Source organism: Pantherophis guttatus, chromosome 6, assembly GCF_059756535.1.
Source record: "Pantherophis guttatus breed Tessera chromosome 6, ASM5975653v1, whole genome shotgun sequence".
Classification (NCBI taxonomy): Eukaryota; Metazoa; Chordata; class Lepidosauria; order Squamata; family Colubridae; genus Pantherophis; species Pantherophis guttatus.
In genome coordinates, this window is record NC_142068.1 from 27,528,906 (window position 1) to 27,547,144 (window position 18,239).

At 36.4% G+C, this 18,239-nt stretch overlaps 2 protein-coding genes across 8 annotated transcripts in view; one reads left to right on the forward strand and one right to left on the reverse strand.

The window, feature by feature from the left end:
• The window catches only part of MED12L (mediator complex subunit 12L), a 183,660-nt gene that overhangs the window by 62,570 nt on the left and 102,851 nt on the right, over window positions 1-18,239 (reverse strand). The window lies entirely within an intron of this gene.
• Window positions 676-5,343, forward strand: LOC117678278 (P2Y purinoceptor 13). 2 transcript variants are annotated; one of them, XM_034439228.3, is made up of 3 exons: window positions 676-953; window positions 2,699-2,948; window positions 3,399-5,343. In XM_034439228.3, the coding sequence occupies exon 3, from the start codon at window positions 3,414-3,416 to the stop codon at window positions 4,419-4,421; it is 1,008 nt and encodes a 335-aa protein (XP_034295119.2). In that variant the 5' UTR covers window positions 676-953; window positions 2,699-2,948; window positions 3,399-3,413; the 3' UTR covers window positions 4,422-5,343. The 2 variants fall into 2 exon arrangements, with proteins under 2 accessions (XP_034295119.2, XP_034295120.2); XM_034439229.3 differs by having other exon boundaries at window positions 851-953; window positions 2,873-2,948.

Sequence of the window (18,239 nt, forward strand, 5' to 3'; positions counted from 1 at the left end):
TACAATGGATGGTATTGGGGAAAAATTATGTTGCTTTCGGTAAAATTATTTTGAGAACTTTGAAAATAGGGTGATACAATTGAAAATGTTCTTCTGTCATCACTGCTTCTCTTTCTTTAGGTATTGCTGAGACACAGGACAGGATTTTCACTTTCTGGAACTAGTCAATGGAAAGAACATTTTCTACAGTGCCACCAACACTTCCACTTATTTCCATAAACATTTTTATGTGACCTAGAAAGAAAAATTGGTCACTGTCATTTTGTAAATAACATCAATTGGAGGTATTTTGATGGAAAAAATTGTTATCTTCTGTCATGCAAAATAAGAATCTTTGTACAGAACTAAAAATATAAAGGCAAGCAGAAAAGAATACAAAGAAAATTGAGTCACTCTGTGGACATTAGCCATTACAACTGTATGGAACACAAACTGCTATTCAACATCCACTGTTCTACAGACTTCTTACATTATTTAGAATCCTCAAAACTACCAATTAAAAATAATCATTGAAAAGAACACACAAAAATACACAGTCATTCGATATTATTATTCCATTTTTTTCTTATTTCTTATTTTTTTCTTATTTTCTTATTCCTTATTTTTCTTATTTCCTGCCCCTGTTATCAGTTTTTCCCAGCATTCTTTTCTTGGTTGTTAGGTTTAGCCAAACTCAGTTCCATGTTTCATGCCATCTGTGTTTCTTTTTCTGTAGATAGAAAGAGCTTCATATTGAGTAAGATACTTCCAAATATTTTGTGTTTGAATATTTTTCTTGAGATTTGTAACATCTGATCCAGATAGAGGGAAGTGGGGAAGATGTTTTAGAGAGAGAGAAGCCAGGCTTGTGAAAAAGGAGGAACAAACCTACAGCAAAACTGCTTACGAAACTAAGTTTTTCTGTCTACATTTCAAACTACCAGTACGCCAGTCCAGTACTTCTTCACAGAGAGGTAAGCAATTTTATTCTTGCCTTATGGATCATTAACATCATTATTATTATTATTATTATTATTATTATTATTATTATTATTATTATTATTATTATTAATCAAGCTATAGAGAGAAATACCTAAGGTCATAAAAATTTTAAAAGAGTTTTCAAATGTGTTATTTCCATAGGAAATATTTCATTAATTTATTTTACTTATTTGGGATGGGGTATAACATCTCTTGTGAGATTTTCAGTTGAGAAAATACTAATAGGTCGCTAGTCAGTGCATATGTGGAATACTTCTGCATACAATGCAGCCTTGGTAGCACAGTGGTCTAAAGCACCCTGTTATTAACACAGCTGCCTGCAATTACTGCAGGTTCGAATCTTACCAGGCTCAAGGTTGACTCAGCTTTCCATCCTTTCTAAGGTAGGTTAAATGAGGACCCAGTTTGTGGGGGCAATAAGCTGACTTTGAATAAATATACAAAAGTATGAAGGCTATTGCTTAACGCATTGTAAGCCGCCCTGAGTCTCCGGAGAAGGGCGGCATATAAATCAAATTAAAAAAAAAAAAAGATTTCAAGGAAAGGCATTCCTTATAATTTGGACAAAATCAGGATTGGTTGGCTAAATCATATTTATTATTTGTTCTTATTTCACTTCTTCAAGAAATTGTGAGGAATTTATAGTGTTCTCTGTTCACTTATGGTGACAACAGTCCCATTGGATGGGTTAGAAAGAGAGAATATGGAAGAAAATGAAAGAATGTGACAATTTTAAGGCCACCCAAGTTATCAATAGCTGTGCTCCAAAGAAGCCATCTGGTCTGAAGCGCAGAGCAGAATCTGTCTTTTTACGAAAAGAGGAAGTTTCTTAAAGTACAGCTTATGTCATACTTGGAACTCAGTAAAAATTCAAAAGCCAGTAATAAAAAAAAAACTAATACTGAGCTATCTAAACTGCCCCATTTAATCATCTAATTTACTGTTTGAAGTAGGAATACGATACAAACTCAACTAACCCAAGGACTTCAATCCCACTGACCTTCCACAGAGAAAAATGCTGCTGTTTATAAAAACTATATAGTCAGATGTGAAAGAGAAATTACGCTCACCATTTAATAAGTTAACCCATTTTTTTGACTCACATACAACATTGAACATGAACTAATTGTAAAGGCTGGGTTCCCATAACACACTAATGTATAGGAAAACCAACCAAATTTTTAACCAACAACTGTATCCTATCATACACATAAAACTATACATGAATGCAGCACAGTGTTCTTCAGGAGGGGTTACTGTTTAGAGAAAAGGCACAGATCCTGCTCTCTGCTTCAGATAGATTGTTTTTCCAGCCATCTTGAACCTTCTCAGGATGGCATTTACAAATATGTACAACAAAATCTCAGAAATCACTTATAAAGAAGGAAAGATTGTATTCAGAAATGCAATGGGATTATTTTATTGCTTTTGTTTTGCTTACTCTTTCACTGGCTCTACCTGAACTTCTCAGTGTATGTTTAATGCAGATATGTATATTTGTATCACAAATGCACATCCGTAATTTTGTTTGGGGGGGGGAGGGACTATGGGTTAAGAAATATGGCAAACACATTTCCCATTTGGCATTTGTGTAACATTAGCAGCTGTCCAAATGTATGCATGCAGTTTCCATCCTGTCTTTTGTTAAAGTGAATTCATTAAGTCGGATTATCACAATTTCCACCAAAACCTTTGGCTTTTTAACTTCCTTTTCTAGGAAACAAAAACAGCCAAACAGAATGTGCAGCCAGTTCATTTCTTCAGCCAAACTGCTGGTTCTGAGCCTTAAGCAGTTTTCCAGCTCGGAGGTCTACCTAATTGGAAGAATAACTCTTTGCACAAGTAGTTAACCTAAACGCCAGGATTTTCTTGTGCACCTTTTTTTTTCAAGGTCTCTGCCAAATGAAACCCAGCAGATAACCAGTGAAAAGGCCTTTCCAGCATTACTTTTATGCTTTTTTAAACTGGTGAGTAATTTTTAATTATTATTATTATTATTTTATCTTAAATAATCTATTTTCTATTCCTGGAGCTGAATGTATATGATAATCTATAAGTAACGTTAGTCAAAAAATAATGTAATTGCTTTGCTTTCTATGGTTGTGGGGGAAAAAACCCTCAGATCATTTTTCCGATGTGAGCAAATTCACCCATCCGTCCACTTTGCACCAAAGTGTAGAACCGGGTTCATACAATTCTTAACCACATAGAAAACTAAACCTCTTTTTTGATATGAAAAATCCCAAATGATGTAATGTCATATATGCTATCAAAATGTATGTATTGCTCCTGGCAATCCAAAATGGTTCTATTTTGTTGTAAAATCTAGGTGCTTTCCAGTCTTCTTGCTTTTGTACTTTGTTTTTTAAGTAAAACCTTTATGTGTACTTACTTTCTATAAATATTATTTTCCCCAGATTCCTGCTTAAACCATGAATGGAAGTATCAACGCTTCCAACTGGACATCCGTCTCTGGGCAATGCCCCCGAGATACCAGGACATCTCATGTTGTATTTCCAATTTTGTACAGCATTCTTTTCCTTGTGGGATTTCTACTGAACAGTGTGGCTATAGTTGCTTTTTCTCAGATTCCAACCACTTCAAGTTTCATTGTGTATCTTAAGAACACCGTGGTTTCCGATTCCATCATGACTCTCATGCTGCCTTTCAAGATTCTCACAGACTCAGAAATAGGGTTCTGGGAACTTAAAACATTTGTTTGTCGTTTTTCAGCTGTAATATTTTACCAGACCATGTATATAAGCATTGTGCTGCTTGGACTTATTTCCTTAGATAGGTTTCTCAAGATCATTCAGCCCTTTGGGAAGTTCTGGTTGCATAAGATCACTTCAGCTAAAGTGATTTCATGGTCTGTCTGGCTCTTTTTCTTCATCCTCTCCCTGCCCAATGTGATTTTGACAGACCGTGAGGCTACCTCTCTCCCAGTGAGGAAATGTGCTTCGTTGAAAAGTGACTTGGGACTGAAATGGCATGAAGCTGTCAATTACATCTGTCAAATCATCTTCTATACCGTGCTGACTTTGATGCTTCTATTTTATGTAATTATTGCTAAAAAGATTTATAGCTCTTATAAAAGAACCAAGATAGCAGACTGTAAAATTAAACAAAGAGCCAAAAGTAAGGTGTTTATAATTGTAGCTGTTTTTTTCATCTGTTTTGCCCCTTATCATTTTGTTCGGGTACCTTATACTCTTAGCCAAAGTGGCCAAAGTATGAATTGTGCTAAACAGAATCAATTATTCATAGGCAAAGAAACCACTCTCTGGTTAGCTACTGCAAATATATGTATGGATCCGTTAATATATGTGTTCTTATGCCGGAAATTTATAGAAAAAGTGTTTTGTTTTAAATTACAAAAATCCAGTTTTCCAATTCAAGAAAGTCCAACCCTGGCATTGGATACTGGAATATCTACATAGATGTTCTATTTTCAGTAAATAAGTCTTGGAAACTGTTTTTAAATGCCAATTGTAGGTTATTAATAGAAAAAGATTAAATAATGTTCCTTTATGCTTGGCTAATATGTCATACTTGAGTTGTGTATTTTTTATGTGGGAAAATAGAACAATGCTTGTTATCTGCAGGTATATCAGAAGGAAGATCACAGTGCTGTTATCATAGTACATTTCTTTGAGAAACAGATTTTTTTCTTAAACTGGAAAATAGAGACTAGCTTTGTTTAGTGCCAAACATTGCTCCACAACAGAATACAGATCTGTACTCCAAAGCTTTGGTCAGGGGTGTCAAACTCAAATTTCATTGAGGGCTGCATCAGGGTTGTGTTTGACCTCAGAGGCGGTGGAGGGGGCATGGCCAGGGTGGGAATGGCCAGCTCAATACCCTCATGTCCAGGGAACCTGTGGTGGCCTGAGCACTCTGCCAGAGAAAACAGGCTCCCAAGCTCTGTTTTTGGCTGTGATGGTCTCTTGCAACTCTTTGCCATATGCGGCCCACCTGAGCTCTGTTTTCGCTGGCAGAGGCACAGCAGGCCACTCCTTCACTGTTTCCAGGGTGGCCCTACGGACCAGATCTAAACACCCCATGGGCTGGATCTCGCCCACGTGCCTTGAATTTGACACTCCTGCTTTAGGCTGTGTACTTTCTTTGACCATTTTGGTTAGTACCAATTCATTCATATTAAATGGGATTTTGACTGGGATTTTTTTTTAATGTAATCATTTTGGTAGCAGATAAATATTTCAGTATTCTCCCAAGCTTTTAAAAAATAATTGTCCTACTATTCTGTATTAGTACACATTGCATTACGTCTTATGATATTATGTAAACCATCTAGAGAATGGTGTTTCTGAGTAAACTAAATAAATGTTGGAAATAGATACATATTCTGATTCTTCTCAATTCTATTTTGGAAACAGTCTGTATGAATTTCTGCTATTGCCCAAGATGTGCCTGATTGGTAATACTGCATTTCTAAAATGGTTATGATTTTAATCTTTAACGTTGCAATGAACTTGATCCAGATTACATAAAAGGCTATCTTTACCCATACCAATAAGTCCCAATGTTATTTTTTTTTTTTTTGAGAGGAGTCCTTTTGACTTGCTATAAGCATTCCTGGCCCTTAAGGTTATGCATAAACCATGAGGGCTTTTTTCAATAACCACCCTTCAATTTGGGATGAGTTTCCACTCTGTAAAGCTCTTCTCTCCCTTCCCTTGAAAAAAACATTTGGCTTTCCTTGAATAGTATTTTTGGGAGGTTGCTTTTAGTTGTCATCATTCCACTTTATTATTTTTACTGATTTTATCTGCTTTATTATACTTTTTAATGCTATGTACATAGCCTTGAAGTGCTTCAAGCTTTAGATGAAGCCTAAAGAAATGTCTAGAAACTAGTAATTACAAACTGATACAAATCCATTTCTTATTTCCATAAAGATTAGTGGGAGAAAGGCTAATAATTATCATCATCATATGCATTCTTAATCAGAGTGATCAGATAGATAACAAAGTACAATTATTGGGTTTTTTCCTATTATAAATAAATCTGCTTTAAACAATATAAAATGCATAATTTTGACATAAATAAGTGTTATGTCTGGCCTACATATTAAATTTAGAGGATAATCCAATGCAAGTTTTCTCAAAAATAATCTTCTGTTTAAGAGAGATTACAATATATTCAAGTAAACAAAAACATAGAAAATTATAACAGCAATACCACTACCACTTCAAAAATTCTTAGCCATGTCTACCGTAGGTGGGAATTTGGGGTTTAATGTAACATAACTTCTATTTTACTGAAAGGCGCCGTATGGAATCTGTATTAAAGATAATCCTCAATTTACAATAATAACAGAGCCTGGAATTATGGTCATAAATTATTGCAGCCATAAATTGAAGCACCAAGTGACCAACTTCAAAGTTACAGCTGCATTTTTAATAATGGTCATTAAATGAAATGCTGCAGTCATTAAGTAAATCCGTTTTCTCCAATGCATTTTTTTGCTGGAAACTAGAAATAAATGCTGGGAATCAGCCAAAAATGTTGCAAATTGTGGCCAGGTGACTGCAGGATGTGGTAAATGGTTATAAAGGTGAACTGGTTGCCAAACATCTAGAATATAATCATGTGATCATAGAAGGTGTGGCTGTTGTTAACTGCAAGAATGGTTTGTAAGTAGAAAGATTGTTCTGGTTGTTTTTACTGGAAGATAAAAAGACTGACCTTAAATGAGGGACCAGATTAAAAGGACAGCAGATATAACAGAATAACAGAGCTAGAGCTTGGAGATCTTCTAGACCAATCCCCTGCTCAATCCTATACCATTTCAGATGAATGGCTATCCAATCTCTTCTTAAAAATCTTCAATGATGGAGCACCCACAGCTTTTGAAGACAAGCCATTCCAGGGATTAATTATTTTATCTATTAATTATTTCTAGATTGGCTTTCTCCTTGCTTAGTTTCCATCCATTTGGTTGGCTCCCTCTTCTTCATGGCAGCCCCTCAAATATTGGAACACTGCTATCATGTCATTCCTAGTTCTTTTTTTCATTAGACTAGACGTACCCAATTCTTGCAGCCATTCTTCATATGTTTTACTTTATTATACTTCTCTGCACTCTTTCTACAGCAGAGTTTCCCAATATATCCAGCTTTGTGATAGGGCAGTAGGAAAGAGATGGTTCCATGCTAACAACCTAGAATAGGCCATGACCCATGGCTTGGGAACCCGTGTTCTAGAATCTCAGCATCTTTTTTTATAGTGTAGCAACCAAAACTAGATGCAATATTTCAAGTGTGATCTTACCATTAGAATGATAACTTTTGACATCTCCAAACTAAATCTGTACTCACCAGAAGATGGTAAACATCTGTTCACAAATGTTAATAGCCTTTTTACACTTCTCTCAATATGACATTTGAATATTCATCCTTCAGAAATATATCTATAATAAATTACTGAATTATTCTCTATTTCTGTATCAGGCCGTCTTATATTTAAGTACTTTGTACTGTACTATGCATTTTGAAAGAAGCCTTTTTGAAAAAGTCTTTAGTATGTGTTCCAATTTTTCTGCAAGTATTTTTAGACCTTTGAAGCTATGGAGAACTTTGCAGTGTATTTAAAATTCAGCACAATGTGTTTTATAATTATATAATTATAATTTATTTTATAAAACAAAAACAAATAACTAAACTTTTGTTTTTTAATTTTCTAATTAGAAATATAATTTTCAAATACATTTGTTATTATTTGCCTTCTCCATTTTGCACTGCATTTGATACTTTCAATGGATTGTGTAACTTAATACGTACATCTAATCATTTCAGATCAAAACATGCATGCTCCTATTTGATGAATTCTGCTTAGTAATATACCTGGCATAATATTAACAAGTGGTATCTTGTACATTAAGCCAAAATCTATGGTCATGTTCTGCAAACGTAAGCAGCTGCAATTTAGAATGAGGTCTCCATTATCGGAGATCCTAATGAGTGAAAATTAAGGACAATTAGTCTCATTAGTTTGACAGACAATCAATCTTTGAAAACCATTGTTCCAGGAAAAGAAAAGCAAACTCTTCTTAGAAGTTACCTTCTACCATTGCAATATATCATGCTGATAAGAGATAACATCTTTATTTTATTGAACTTGAAATTTCAACTTCAATAGTGAAACGACAAATAGTATATTATTATTATTATCATTGTTGTTGTTACTGTTATTATATTGTTGTTATTATTTAAAGAACATCGTGCTCTTTAGAAAAGATTTAAAGCCATGCAGAGATCTATTCACATATCTGCTTAAATTCACTAAATCAGCTTTTCAGAATGGCAGTCATATTGTATTTACAACGAACAGCTTCACAGATAAATTGAGGCATAATCCTAATTCTTTATCAGAAATATTACTGCACATTTATGAGTTAAAAATCAATTTAGCACTAAAAGCCAAAACAGATTATGCTGTTAATTAAGCTTTTTTATTTCTTTCATTATTTTCAAGAAATCTCAGAATTCTGGGGCATTTATTATAAAATGAAAAAAAAAATCAAAATTCTGATGTTAGGAGGAACGTTCTAAATCCAAAAATAATCATGAAAAACGTGTCTTTTGCTCTATTTTTAGATGGTGTCAGTTTCAAACCCTGCAAAAAGGTTTCCTTCCTTTTAAAAAGCAGTACTATCTTTGGTTTGTTGTGAAGGAAAAAATAAATCATCTTTTGCCTCCAGAGCTTTGGCAAGAACAAGGGGTGAGGCACTTTATTCTCTTTCATTCCTGTTCCTTTCACCAAGTTCTTGTTTTTATATTTGCAAGAATGCACGTTGTTTGTACTTTTTTCTTTGAAGCTAGAGTAAAACCTCAATCTAGTTGGTCATTCCCACGGTGTATGCCTCTCCATTGCATAACTTAAGTATTGCACACCAGTTAATTCAAATTACAACAAAAAGTATGCTGAGTGCACACAAAAATTCCAGATGGTAGGACCTATTTCGCAATAGAATAAATTGCTTCAGAAGATGATGGACTCTCTATCACTAAAAGTTTTCAAACACAGGCTAGAATCAGTCCTAAGGGGTTCTGAGCAGTGGCTTTCTTATACAGGTGGTGCTAGACTTACAACAGTTCATTTAATGACCATTCACAGTTACGGAGACACTGAAAAAAGGGATTTATGACCATTTTTCACACTTACGACCCTTGTAGCATCCTCATGATCATGTGATCAAAATCCAGATGCTTGGCAAATGATTCATACTTATGGCCGTTGCTGTGTCCCAAAGTCATGTGATCCCGTTTTTCAAAGTTCTAACAAGCAAAATCAATGGGGAAGCCAGATTCACTTGACAATTGTTTAACCAACTTATCAACTGCAGTGATTCACTTAACAAATTTGGCAAGAAATTTAATTTAATTTAATTTAATTTAATTAATTCAATTTATATGGCGCCCCTCTCCGAAGACTTAGGGCGGAAAGGTCATAAAATGGAGCAAAGCTCACTAAACAATTGTCTCACTTAATGGGTTCAATCGTGATCGTAAGTCAAGGACTACCTGTATTAATGGGAATTGAACTATACGATAATTGAGAGTCTGTAGAGATTTTCAGTTATCCAGGTCATGGTTGTCCCAAAGATTGCCTCCTGAAAAAAGCACCTTTGGGACAATAATTGAGCATTCTTCCAGTTCTATGATTTTTAAGTGTATTGCAGTCTACAAAATATACTAGCATAAAGTATACAACCGTGATGGCGAACGTATGGCACACGTGCCACAGGTGGCATGTGGAGCCATATTAGTGGGCACGCCAGCTCAGCTCTGGGGCGCATGCATGTGCCGGCCAGCTGATTTTCGGGCTTTCTGGGCCCATCAGAAGTAGGGAAACAGACTGTTTCCTGCCTCTGGAGGGCCTGGGAGTGTGTGGGGAAGACCCTTTTTTTTTTTTTACCTGGATCCAGATCCTTTCTATGCATCTGGGAAGGGCAAAAACAGCCTTTCCCACTCCCTTGGAAGCCCTACGGAGGCTGAAAGGGCCCATTTCCCGACTCCCGGTGGGACAGGAAGTGACTTTTTTTCTGTCTCCAGCCTCCAGAGACTCCTAGAGAGGCTCCTAGAGACTCCTAGAGACTCCTAGAGAGGTTCTGGAGGCTGGGGTCAGCAAAAAAAAATAAGAAAGAAAAACGGGCCTACGAGGCCATCATGTGCCAGGAGCGGAGATGGGTGGGGTTGTGTGCGCATGCGCGCGGGCATGTGCGCGTGTGACCCTCCCCCGCCCCCCCTCTCCTGGCACGCGATGGCAAAAAGGTTAGCCATCACTGGTATACAATATCGTTTTACAGTACATTTATACAGACTCAACTCTTTTCAGTTGTTCTTTCGATCATTATCATCATTTGCCTTTTCCATGTCTTACCATTTCAAAAATTCTTGGTATAACTCCTTTAAATTATCTTTCCTGTAAGAATAGCCTTTATATTATATATCTCACACAAAATTGAGAAAATTGAGAAAAAGTCTTATTCATATAATATTCAGGCTATATAGAGATAGCCTTTGACTTACAACTGTTCAAAATTACAACAGCACTAATACAATAAGGTGACCAGACGTCCCGCTTTTGGCGGGACAGTCCCGATTTTTAGCAATTTGTCCCGCGTCCCGCGGCGTTTCAAAAAAGTCCCGATTCATTCTGCCTCCTCAGTCCCGCTGCCTCTTGAGCCCCAGCTGATGGCTAGAAGAAAAAAAAACTGTTTAAACTCTTGCCCGGGGCTTCAAAGGGCCGCCCTACAGGCAATCAGTGTAAAGAGTTTTTTTTTCCCCTAGCTAAGCTGCAGAAACGAAACCGAAACCAGGATCTTTGGTGCAACGTGACAAAATGAGGCAGAGAGAGATTTATTTTTATTTTTATTTTTCCTCCCCAAAAAAGGTAGGTGAAAAACTGCAAACAATGGGAAATTTAGGAGGAGAGTTCAAGATTTTAAAACACAAAAGAAAAAAAAGCTGTATTTAACTAGGGAATTGTAATAATTGAGATACTATTAATTGTATATTGTGTTGAAAGCAGAAATGGTTAAGTTGTGGTTCAGAGGAATATATGGGGGAAATTATTTGGTTTATTATTATTGGTAAATATAATTAATTGATTTGTAAGAAATTGGATTGCATGGAAATAATAGGAATATTCATGTTCATATTGATTAATATACAAAAAAGATAGTTTTATAACTAATTGATTTATATTAAAATGTTGAATTTGTATTAAACAACTGTATTACATAATTACATAATTAAACAATGTGAGGATGGATATAAAAATAGATGACAATGGGAAGGGGTATAATATAGAATAGAAGGGAAAAATTGAATTTGATTAAGATTAGAGATGAGGATGAAGGGTAATATTGGTTTTTTAAAAAAAATAGATGAGGAATAAATATGGCAAAAAGGAAATATAGAAATTGTAAATTTAATTGAAGTGACTAAACACTGTTTAAATTTGTGAACCGGCCAAATACTCTGTTCAAAGAAAATAAGGTCCTCGCACTTTTGACTGGTTCTCACACTTATGACCATCCTCACATTTATGCCCATGCAGCATTCTTAACAACCATGTCACTCATTTCACAACTGCTTCTCTTCACCATGATGACAAGATAGGGCAAAAATGTAAAATGTGAGGACAGTCGTAAGTTCGAGGACTGGTCAAAAGTGCGAGGACCAATCAAAAATAACTTTTTCAGCCCTCTGAGTAGTCCATATGCACAAAAGGACTAACCAGAGGGCTGAAAGAAGTCATTTCTGACAGGTCCTCGCACTTTTGACTGGTCCTCACACTTATGACCATCCTCACATTTATGCCCATGCAGCATTCTTAACAACCATGTCACTCATTTCACAACTGCTTCTCTTCACCATGATGACAAGATAGGGCAAAAATGTAAAATGTGAAGACAGTCGTAAGTTCGAGGACTGGTCAAAAGTGCGAGGACCAGTCAAAAATAACTTTTTCAGCCCTCTGAGTAGTCCATATGCATAAAAGGATACAGCAATAGAGAGGGATGAAGGAAGGGAAGGGAAATTAGAGTAGGAGTGAAGGTAAGAGGGGGAGGAAAAGAGGAGGAGAAGGAGAAAGGAAGAGGAAGTAGGGAGGAGAAGAAGAGTGGGGAAGAGAAAGTAAGAAGGAAAGAAAAGAGAGAGGTGGTAGGTTTGAGGAGAAAGATTGCTGTACAATAAAAAAGATGAAAGGGAAGAAAGCCAATCCCAAACAAATATAAAGATATTAAGATAAAGAATGAATGGTTAAACTTTAAAGAATAAAAGAGAACAAATATGAATAAATAGACATGGTTGTTAAGAATGCTGCATGGGCATAAATGTGAGGATGGTCATAAGTGTGAGGACCAGTCAAAAGTGCGAGGACCTGTCAGAAATGATTTTTTCAGCCCTCTGCTTAGTCCTTTTGTGCATATGGACTACTTAGAGGGCTGAAAAAGTTATTTTTGACTGGTCCTCACACTTTTGACCAGTCCTTGAACTTACGACTGTCCTCACATTTTACATTTTTGCCCTATCTTGTCATCATGGTGAAGAGAAGCAGTTGTGAAATGAGTGACATGGTTGTTAAGAATACTGCACGGGCATAAATGTGAGGATGGTCATAAGTGTGAGGACCAGTCAAAAGTGTGAGGACCTGTCAGAAATGACTTTTCAGCCCTCTGAGTAGTCCCTATACACATAGCCATGGCCACCCGGTCACATGACCAGCTAGCCACGCCTACCCAGTCACATGGCCTCCAAGCCACGCCCACACAATAAGTCACGCCCACAATGGTGTCCTTCTTACCAATGTTAAAATCTGTTCACCTTACCCTATACACATAGCCATGGCCACCCGGTCACATGACCAGCTAGCCACACCCACCCAGTCACGTGACCAGCTAGCCACGCCCACAAAATAAGCCACGCCCACAATGTCCCTCTTTACCAATGTTAAAATCTGGTCACCTTATAATACAATGATTTACAACTGGTCCTCATTACAATGATCAAGTGTATTTTGGACGCTTGGCAACTAGCATGTATTCATAATAGTTGCAGCATCCCAGGGTCATAATATTATCACTTGTGAACTTCCCAGCTGCCTTCTGATAAACAATCAATGAAGGAAGCCCATTGCAGCATAATTTATTTAGCAACTGCAGTGATTCATTTAACAACAATGGTGGCAAAAAAAAGGTGTAAATCAGGTGTGGCTCACTTAACATCTGCCTTGCTTAGAACATGAATTCTGCTCCCAATTGTGATCGTAAGTTGAGGAATGCCTGTAGTTCTTTTGCATTTTTATAAAAAAAAAAACTGATGTGCTACAGTAAGTCTTTCCTTAAAGAATTTATTAAAACTATAAGTCTTCTTTATACTATAATTTCTCTCCAAGATATCATCAAGGTATCTGAACAATAAAGCTGTGAATTTATTTTGTATAATTATTTGTTCATGAGTATTAACTCAAATTCCAATAGCAGTGTGGTTATGTAATCAGAAACAATCCTGGCAAGCAGATGCCTATTCAAATAATGCAAAAGTACCAAATATGAACTTTTAATTCCTCCATTATCAGCATGAAGATAATCTCATGCTGAAACATATTACCATCAAAACAGAAATTATTGTAAACAAACTAGGTATCTTGTGAACCATGAAACTTCAGTACATCACTTGCACTGTACCTCATATGCATTATTCAGACCTCTAAAGTTTTCAGAAATCTGAAAGGATAATTGAAAAGAGTTGGTGTTTCAAGAAGGAATATAATGAAAAATTATTGACAAATACCATCAGACCTATGTATTAATACATGCTCAAATATTAATTATGAATAACTCCTAGAACAGCATGACTAAGAAAGGAAGAGGATATTGCTGAATAATGAGTGATAGAAGAAGGCAAGTTATGTAGCCACTGAATTAGAATTATGTGTTACCTACACCTTACATGGATTTGACGCTATCCCTGTAAATGCTAGCAGTGGCCTTTGCTAATGTAGAATAGAATAGAATAACAACCTTAGAAGTCTTCAAGTCCAATGCCCTGCTTAGGCAGAAAACCCTATACCATTTCAGACAAATGGTTGTCCCATCTCTTCTTAAAAACTTCCAGTATTGGAGCACCCACAACTTCTGAAAGTAAGTTGTTATGAGCAGATGTCCTACAATGTGAACAGATGTCCTACAATGTGCAGGCAATGGCAGAAGCCTTCAATTTCAGGTTACATTGAAAGGGTTGAAAGGGTTGGCTGAATATCAATTATCTCATCTATTGTTGATTTTATATTAGGAGATTGGAAGTCCTCAATTTAATGCAACCTTGAAGACACAACCAAAAGACCCATAAGGAGGACCAATCCCATATGATGAGCATATGAAGGATACCTTGTAAATATATGCTAGCAAACCATAATGCATAACAGCACAGGTATTCTCGACTTATGACCACAATTGGGCCCAAAATTTCTGTTACTAAGTGAGACATTTGTTAAGTGAGTTTTGCCCCATTTTATGACTTTCTTGAATCACTGCAATTATTAAGTTAGTAACAATTGATTTTACTTATTAGAAGGTCACAAAAGGTGATCACATGACCCTAGGACACTGCAACCATCATAAACAGTTAACAGTTGAAAATGTCTGAATTTTGACCATGTGACCATGATGATGCTGCAACAGTGGTAAAAGTGAAAACCAGTCATAAGTCACTTTTTTCAATGCTAATGTAGCTTTGAACAGTCACTAAATGAATAATTGTTAAGTCAAGTATTACCTGTAATCATTCCTGCTAGGAACAAATAAATCTCATTTAGAATGTAAAAGAATCAAAAAGTAAAACTGCAGGAGAAGTTGAATGACTAAAGTATTTTGTCCTGCAAAAACAAATGTGAAGTTTATACAACTTGAGAATGTAAATGATAGACTGATTGAGTCAACAGTGGTAGGGTTTAAAAACTAAGTGAGAGTTCTATTTCAGAAAGAGAGAGAGAAAAAATAAGTTGATGATAAATAAAGGAACTATGAAAACGAGGACAAGTACTCCAAACAAACTTGTAATAAATCCCTTTAATATTGTTACAATTATAAAATCTAAACATTTTGTCACAAGTAAGGTCATTTTTAGGCCAAAGCTGAGCAGGCACCGGCTTAGCGTGCCAAAATCTAGGCAATATCAGCACCACGTCTTCATCTGAATCATTACAAAGTGTTAATCTTTACATCAGCAGGATGTGGAGTCATCAGTCAATGTCGCCTAGGGGCACCTTGCGCTGGCACTGGTCTCAAATGGCTCAGTGGCCACACCAGCTTTTACACACTTTGTTAAGGAACGCATTCCAAGAGTGGAGGAGGTTTGCAGGATTATATGATTGGGGAGGGGGGGGTGTCAAAAAAAATCAAAATAGTGGACACGGCTGATTGATGGAACCCGTGTCCCTTCTCCAGTTGCCCAGGTTGCAGTTTCACATCTGGTTTTAACTGATCTGAACATTAATTCTTGCAAACATATTACTTAAACAACTTGTAAATAACAAACAAGATTTTAAAATGCAAAATAAAGACTATCGTGTTAATGAGCAATTGATATCACAAATCACTCATTGCAACCTCGTATTTTCTACTAAAAGACTTTGAACTTCTACTGTTTAGAGGCTGAGAATGCCATCATAATATAAGTTTGTCTGGCTTTTCACCCAACACATGCAAAAACCAACACATTGGTTTTTAAGTATTACCTCTAAACTGGATAATATCTCTTCCCTGTTCACTCCCATGCCATTATTTATTACAGAATTCTTGCTAATCCACTTGTAATAGAAATGAAATAATACTCCATATAGATTTTCAACTATCTCCTTTGTATTTGGCATTATTTTTGTTATTAATGTCATGGGATTTTTCCATTACCTGCTGACTGAGTTTAACAAGCCTTGTGAGTTGGCAAACAAATTTCTTTTTATTTATTTATTTATTTTATTTTATTTCTATACAGTCCTACTCCCGAAGGACTCAGGGCAGTGCACAGCCAAACAATAAAATACATACATACAAAATTTAAAAGTGGAATTAAAATCAAATTAAATAGTTTTGGCCCAGACAAATTAAAACCCCAATCAATTTAAAAGCAATTTTAAAATTTAAATATATAAAATATTAAAAAATATTAAAAAATTAAAAATCTTTTATAAAAGAGGGAGAAAATTAGGCCAGGCCCGCCTGATGAAATAAAAAGGTCTTTAAGGCACGGCGGAAGGTGCGCAGATCCGGGATCCTCCGTATCTCCGGGGGGAGCTCGTTCCAGATAGTAGGTGCCCCCACAGAGAAGGCTCTCTCCCTGGGGGCCGCCAGTCAGCATTGTTTGGCCGACGGCACCCGGAGGAGCCCCTCTCTGTGGGAGCGTACCGGCCAGTGGGAGGCTATTGGTGGTAGTAGGCAGTCCCGCAAGTACCCAGGTCCTGAGCCATGGGGCCTATGTTAGAAGCAAACCAAAGCTCAATTTCAACTACCTCAGTACAATAGCTGTGTTAACCCATTAAACTGTTTTGAATATACAAATTCAACTATATGTTGTGTCTATGTTTCCATAATATTAGTCTGGGCTGCAAAAATTGGGATAAGCACTAGATGTAGAAAAAGTAAATGTAAAGGTCCTTGAGGGTTTTACTCTGCTTTCGTAACCAACTTTAGGGAGTCAGGTTGCCCAGCATGACATCATACCAGAGCATAGAATATACGGAGAAACATGGAACGCTGTTACCTTCCCATATGCTTATATGCAATACAGTGGTGGGTTTCAAAAATTTTTACTACCGGTTCTGTGAGTGTGGCTTGGTGGGCGTGGCATGGCATGGCTTGGTGGGCGTGGCTTGGTGGGTGTGGCAGAGGAAGGATACTGTAAAATCTCCATTTCCTTGGACTTGGGAGCAGAGAATAGATGAGGGCGGGGCCAGTCAGAATTTTTACTACCGGTTCTCCGAACTATTCAAAATTTCTGCTACCGGTTCTCCAGAACTGGTCAGAACCTGCTGAAACCCACCTCTGATGAAGTACCTATTCATCAACTTGCATTTATATGTTTTCAAACTGCTCAGTTGGAGAGAGCTGGGACAAGTGACAGGAGCTCACTTCATTTTGTAGCACTCAGGTCTTGAACTGCCAAGCTATAGACATTTAATGGTCTAAGATTCAGTCTCTCGACCACTGAGCCACTGGATCCCATAAATCACTAGATGGCAGCAAAGAAATTAAAAAGACTCTTGTAGGCCAAATACAATGCACATAACAATAATACGTAAGGTAATAGAAATTAAAATAAACCAATTTATAAGCAATATACAGTTAGCTCTAATTTAATATTATTTTCATGAAAGAAACTGTAGCTTTAGTTAAATAACAATAACATTTAGGCAGAAATAGATCGTCATATTGCAGAGGACGTAAAAGGCACTTTAGAAAATGCTTTCATTCTGGATTTTACAAAACTATGCAGGTAGTTCTCGATTAGAGACTGGCCCGTTTAGTGACTGCAATTATGACAGTGATGAAAATATCTTTACAACCAGTCGTCACATTTAAAATCTTTGCTGAAGTAAGATCATAAGCACAATCACAGGTTCACATAGTGACCATTTCACTTAACAACCAAGTTGCCTGTCCCAACTGCATTTGCTAAAATAAGGACTATCTGCATTCTGGTAAATGGCAAAGTTTATCATATGCAAAGTTTCTTTTCTTAGGAAAGCTCAACTGGCAAAAAATGACAGCCTTTGGCAAGTTCAGACTTTTCCCCCAAATCTTTGCAGGTAAAAATAATAATCCGGTACTGTTTTATTTGCATTTGTGTCTCTTCTGAATTATAGTTAGTCTAAACATTATCTCTCATTCAGATGACCCCAGCACAATTATTAAAAAGACAGCATAAAAATGTTAATTGCTTTGTTCACTGATAACATACCACATATAAATTATTTTGCCTCTGTCCCTTTGAACTATTTTCTCTGTGAAAAAAAAATGGTTATTTTTTAAATAGTGTTGCTGCTTCTTGCACATATCTCAAATGAAAAGTAAACATCTTTTACATAAAACCTTATATTGGTAAAACACACTTTCCCCATTTTTTTCCTATGCCATCTGTCACTTTAATTTTACTCTTGACTCAGAAAAAATAGTCCTAATTTCCAAATCTCACCTACACTAGTTTGTGAGTCATCCCCAGGTACTGATC

Bases quoted from the DNA above. Each gene is read 5' to 3' on its own strand.
- LOC117678278 (XM_034439228.3), top strand. From the start codon at position 3,414: ATGAATGGAAGTATCAACGCTTCCAACTGGACATCCGTCTCTGGGCAA.